The 6,182-nt window shown below is 51.7% G+C and overlaps 1 protein-coding gene across 3 annotated transcripts in view; it reads left to right on the forward strand.

The window, feature by feature from the left end:
• Positions 1-3,772, forward strand: part of galnt1 (UDP-N-acetyl-alpha-D-galactosamine:polypeptide N-acetylgalactosaminyltransferase 1) — an 87,447-nt gene extending 83,675 nt beyond the window's left edge. For all 3 annotated transcript variants that reach the window (XM_023825683.2, XM_072716940.1, XM_072716939.1), the window contains one exon: positions 1,972-3,772. In XM_023825683.2, coding sequence (XP_023681451.1) covers positions 1,972-2,118 — 147 coding nt within the window. In that variant the 3' untranslated portion in view covers positions 2,119-3,772. The remainder of the gene's footprint in view (positions 1-1,971) is intronic.
• The last annotated feature ends 2,410 nt before the right edge of the window (positions 3,773-6,182 follow it).

A 6,182-nucleotide genomic window follows, 5' to 3' on the forward strand; every position in this document is an offset into this window, starting at 1 on the left:
GCATTCCCCTCACTCTTCAGTGGTCCTTAAGCCAGACCCCAAACTGCATCATATGCAGGCTGTTCTTCTCCATAACACCTGAATGCTGTTCACAAAGCTGGCACCAGGGCGGCGCCAGCTCCAGTCAGCCACTAGGGGCTCCCCTGTCCTGCATATTGGACCTTGTCTCGGGCGCATAGTGAGTTCCAGACTACGCATGAGGCTCCTTGCCATTCTGTGAAAACCCTGGTTGTTTTTTTTAAGGGGATGTTGACCTCTCTGGGGGAGGTGACCTGGTTTAACAATGGAAACAGCGGCTTCCATAACACCGGGCATGATGTGGGATTTTCCCATGTGTAGGACTGTCCGACCACCTGGCGCAGGGATGGGGGGATCAGTGGGGGAGGCAGACCAGTGCTTAGACATGAGCGGGAAGTTGGCAGGAGATTATGTGCAGTGAAATAGTGACGCCTTCACAGGATTATTTAAAATAAAATACGTAAGTGTCTGACCCTCTACCCCCCACTGTTGTGAACCCCTTAATAGGGATGCAGGCTTTTTCCCTTTGGGAGGGGCTAATGACCAGCATTAGAGAGCCATTGTGGTGCGTTCGTTTTTCTCTCAGAACTCGGAAATTCCAAGGTGAGTGACATCATGCCCGACAATCTCCCGTTCGAGCTGCCGCATCTCGGAACAAACATGGCGGCCTCCATCAACACGCTGCTGTCTGTTGTTGCTTTATATTTTAGCAGATTGGAGTGGGATTATTTTTTCCAAGAGACAAACAAACAAGAAACACAGACTAGTTAAACCACATTAAAAGCTTTATAAAATATTTTAGTACATTCATAGCGATATTCTTTTTTGGAGAGGCAAACAAACTACAAACAAACCAAAGACACTAACAAGTCTGGTAAAAATCAGATATTGCATGATAGGATACTGTTTACGGTCATGATATGGTATTCTCTAAATCGAACACGTGCAGTTACATTTATAACTATTAATACATTTAACAAAATAAACATTTTTAAAGATTTATAAAATAGAATTACTGTTGAGCGTGTAAGCCGCCATGTTGAAATGACGTCACAGGGGAAAGTCGGACAACAAAATTCTGTCCAACATGAACGTCATTAAAGAGGCGTGTTTCCGACCTGGAAGTGACATTTCATCCGAGTTCCGACTCGGAGAGAAATAATCGAACGCACCATTAATCTGTTTTCATTTACAGTGAAGCTAGGAGCCGACCAATCTATCTGAGGTTGAGGAAAGCAGAACTGCTTAGCTGGCCTCTGCCTTGAACCACCCCCCCCCCCACGAGAATCCGACCCTGAGTAATGGCTGCTGTTAGCATGTGGCTGGTTTTTACCATTCGTGCTGTTAGCATTTGGCTGGTTTTTACCATTCGTGCTGTTAGCATGTGGCTGGTTTTTACCATTCGTGCTGTTAGCATGTGGCTGGTTTTTACCATTCGTCGTGTCTCCTTTTCGGTTAGATTAGCAGGTAATGGCTGCTTGGCAGTGGCTGAGGTCAGCCATCCTGGTGCGCTTCGGAGCTGTCCCCTCAGGGTGGCTTTCGGGGGGGTCAGCGCCGTCACCGCACTGAGGACCGGCTGCCCAGAGCGCTCAGCCTCAGCCTGCGTGAGAGGGGCGCATTAGCGTTAGCCTGTGGCCTCGCTGCCCGCTGTTTTAATGCTGCCCTCAGGTACATGAACTGCAGGCTCATGCAGAAGGTGGGGGCTGGATGCCCCCTAATCCGTGAGAACCTGTCCCTGAGAAAGTCTCTGCGCACCTTGATAAACAGATCAGGGAATGGAGAGGGGGGGCTTTTCCTACTGCATAAGTTTGTGTGTTTTTACCCCAATCTCTGTAGAAGGTCGCATACATCACTGTGTAACAGCGGCTTTGTGAGGACAAACCCTGACAGGTGTGGCTGAGCTGACTGACTCCTGAGTGACTCTCTCTCTCTGTCTCTGTCTCCGTCCTGCAGAAGCTGACACTCGTGCACGTCAACAGTAACCAGTGTCTGGACAAAGCGACAGAGGAGGACAGCCAGGTGCCCAGTGTCAGGGACTGCAATGGCAGCCGGTCCCAGCAGTGGCTCCTGAGGAACGTCACACTGCCGGAGATCTTTTAGGCTGACCCAGGGAGAGGCGAGGGGGGGAGAGAGCCAGAGAAAGGGAGAGAGGCAGCCAGGCATGGACTGCTGAACGAGCACTGGCAGGAGGGGGGGGGAGGCGCTGCCAGAACAGGACCGGCTGGAGAGGGGCGTTTTTTTGACTGGGGTATCTCGGCACACGACTCAGCCGCCCTGCGCCCCCCCTCCCCGTGGCCCCTCCTCGCTTTTCATGGAAGAGACGGACGGGCGCTTAAGGAAGAGGAGGAACAGACTTGTGGTGCACTTGGCTTCCTTGTCCTTGGACGTTACCCCAGTGCTGCCACTGTTATGTTTACCTGACTGTGTCTTTGGGGGGGGGGGTGCTTTTCATTGTCTGTTCTTGCCTGTTTATTGGAAGGTGAGGGACAGTGACGCTCTTATAAGAAAGGGCTTGCCTTTTTTTTTTTTTTTTAAACCCCCCCCTCCCCCCACATGCATATCAGAATATTTACATGCTTCGTGATATTGACCTGTGAGGTGTACAGCACTGCCTGTCACTGTCCAATGGGAGGCCCTGCCAGTCGACTACTTTGCTTGGCAGGCCTTCCTATTGGCTGAGCTGAACAGGAAGAAGTCACAGTGGGCGGGGCAAATTCCATAGCAGGCTAAGTTTAATGAGCTCCCACATTTTAAAATCACAGACAAGGAAATGAAGCCGAAATGAAGAAGTTAGACAGGCTTGACTTTAATTCCTAGAAATCAAAAAGAGAAACGATCAGTTTGATATCTATGATTTTTATTGTACAATTTTTTACACGAATGATTAAAAAGTTTAGTTTTTTTTTTTTTTTGGTTTTACATTTTTGAGTGCCACAGAATTGTAATTTTTAGTTTTATTTTTTCGTTTTTTGTCTGCCTTGAAGCACGGCGTCAGTATGGAGGACACCCGCCTTTCTGTATGTCCCTGGTCCTTCGCCTCCATGGCCGTCTCCTGACCCACCCTCTTGCCGTTTTCCCAGCTCCCACGGGAGGCAGGCCGTCGTGCCGATCGGCCCAGTGCAGCTCCTGAGACACGCCGAGGTGTCCCCCCCCGTCCCGCAAGGCCAGCATCGGTGGCCGTCCTCCCCGAGTGCCACCAGAGCTTCTCTGCTTGGCCAGGTTCTCTTCAGTTTCTGTTCATCTTTCCACTGGACACTGAAGGAGCTGTTAGGTGCCAGCGTCTCCTGCGGAGGGGGCAGCACAGGCCCTGTCTGAAGATGTCCACCATAGTGGACATAGAGTTTGGCCCAGGGCAATGCTTCTGGCTTTCTTCCTGTAGATATCAAACCTTGACTTTGAGTGGACTGCAGATTCGGATGAACGTGATGGTCCAGCCCCCCACCCCCAAGGTCTGGCCCTCATGGAGCAGGGGTGTCCCACTCATTCCATATCGACGGCCAGCAGCTCCGCCCTGGGGACTATTCCGTTGCATTTCACCATGTTTGTCGCATTTTAGTGTGGAGGACCAACCGAGGATCTGCCTGCGATTCCTTTTAGCAGGTGGGGGGGAGGGGGTGCCGATATGTTGGGTCATTGCTTCTCACCGACCTGTATTATGTCATTTCCACTAACTGAGGGGTCTTCAGAGACTACACTGTCCTGGGGGGCTGTTTGAGTGTGTGAGGAGTAAATAAAAGTGGAGAATGTGTTTACAGTCCCGCGGTCTCATTTCCCACACGGGTCCTGCCTGCGTCTGCGGTCCGATGAGGGAACGTGTACCTTCCACAGGAAGGAACGTGAAAACATAGCGTAGTGTGAAACTGCGTACAGGAATGAATCCCGCAAACAGGAAGTGGGTTGTGACCGGGACCGTTTCCATGGAGATGAGGGATTACTCCCAAGGACAGAGGCGGTCAGATGCACGTACGGCTGCGTGTGCTATTGTGCAGGAGGACGGATGTCACATGGGCTCTCGTACCATAGCAGCCCAGCCCGAAACGTGCTTGACTGGATGAGCCGAGTATCCGGTTTAACGCGGCTGGTGACCGTAGGAGGGTGTGGCCTGGTCAGAGCGTATGAGTCAGTCATACATGTTCTAGCTGGATCATACTGGCGTGTTTGTACCGTGTCGCTGGAAGCTCGGCTCACTGGCTCTGTTCCTCACTCAGGCTGCTCACGTTCCGCTTCCCCTGCCAGAGCGAGGCAGAGACGGCAGTGTAATCCCGCACTTGGCTTTCATCAGCGCCACCGTCCTCAGGGACCACGCCAACGCGTGCACCATAAGCGGGGAAAAGCAATGAAAGCCCCTGACTTTTTAAATGTATCCACCCCCCCCCCCCATGTCTTGCGTCTCTGCCTGCCCCCTGCTGGCCAGATTATTTGTTGCGCTTGCTTTCTCTACACCCTTCATAAGCCGTCCGCTGTTATATGAACATGCTTTCGTGAAACAGCCAGCTCCGGGGACGAATCAAGTGTCAAAGGTGTGGAAGTTCCCGCGTCACGGACATTGCAGAGAACGGCGTTCCGCTTTTGGTCCGCCGTTGTCCCTCCCTGGAAAGTCGCCGCAGTGCTGCGATCACAGTGCTGCCATCACAGTGCATGCCTTTGGGATAAATGAAGCGTCCATGGCAGAAAGGGAGGTGACCGTCTGCGAGCACGAAGACGAAGCCGGATGATGCTTCCCCAGCTACGCTGTGCATCAGACTTTACGTCACGACAAACTTTAAGTGTAAACATGTGAGATACGCAGATCGCCGAGCAGTGTGACGCAAAGCCTGTATCAGCAGGGAGGCAGTGAAGTGGAACATGCATGAACATGCATGAACATGCAGAGACGCTTCCCCATGGAGTGTTTACTGAAAGAGAGGAGCGCCGTTTCAGACGTGGCAGGACTGCTCAGGGGAGAGTGTTTCCCATATTTGGCTGCTTCGCCTCCCGGCCCCTCTTGAAGATGACATCACCACTCAGGTTTTATCATTCTCATGTCTCTCTAATCGGAGGGGGGGGAGCTTTCCTGGGATTGTGGCTCCAACTGAAATCACATTTAATACAAAGGCGTCGGGTGACTGCCACAACTTGTCAAGGGGCTCTTGGGGACGGGCAGAGAAGCTTAATTCCACAGAGACTTTATTTGGGGGGCCGCTGTGTGGGGGGTGGGAGCATTTACACACTACAAATAAACAGTGTATAATAAACTCCAGTGCAGCTGCTGCCATTGCGACACGTACCTGCACGGCAGTGCCACTGTGAGGATTGTGGCCCCAGAATCCATATGAACATTTTCAAAGTTTGAAAGAGAATGCAATTAAATGGCGTAGAAATGACTGTGATCGACAGCGTAATGAATCAGTTCTGACTCTGTGTCGCTCATTAAAGCGTTTATTAGCGCGAGTCTGCGAGCCGCCGACGAGAAGCGAGAGTCGAGAACAAGGATGGGGGCGGCGGGTTAAAAACTCAATTAAGGCGCGAAGCGAGACGCCCCACAGCGTCCCTCTGCGGCCAGAAACGCGATTCGGGAGGATTTCCATGGAAACCCTGAAATTAGACATCAGGGGAAAGTGGGACGGAGGTTAATAAAATGTTATGCTTTGTGGGAGCGGGGGAGCTTCATTTTATTAGGTAGTGTTATCGGTCAGTTTGATGCCCCCACCTGGAGGTGGTCACACGCTCTCGCTGGCCCCCTTTCCTCCAGACCGAGAGGAGAATTTGGAAAATTGACCTTGAGGGTTCCGACCGCGGAATGAAACGCTACCCGGGGCTCTTCTCGTCGGAAGCGGTTCCCACCTGGCGAAAGACTGAAAACCGGAAAGACTCGGCAACGTGATCTGGCTCCCACAGCGGTGTGGTTTCATGCGCGTGTCCCCCCCCCCCCCCCCGTGCGCCTGAAAGCCTTTCTCTCCCATGCGTGTCCACGGCCAGCAAGCAGCATGATGCTCATGCGTGTTTGCTTAGTGAAGTCACCATGTATGTGGTATGACATCCGCGCTGTGGGTTCAACCTGAGAATTATTCTGTTTTTTTGGAGACTGTAATTCTCTAAATTCCCAGGGAAAATATGTCAGGGTCCAACATCTTTTTAAAGGTACTTAAGTTATACCTTAAACTCAGGGTAGGGATTCCAGTTGG

Source organism: Paramormyrops kingsleyae, chromosome 9, assembly GCF_048594095.1.
Source record: "Paramormyrops kingsleyae isolate MSU_618 chromosome 9, PKINGS_0.4, whole genome shotgun sequence".
Taxonomy (NCBI): domain Eukaryota; kingdom Metazoa; phylum Chordata; class Actinopteri; order Osteoglossiformes; family Mormyridae; genus Paramormyrops; species Paramormyrops kingsleyae.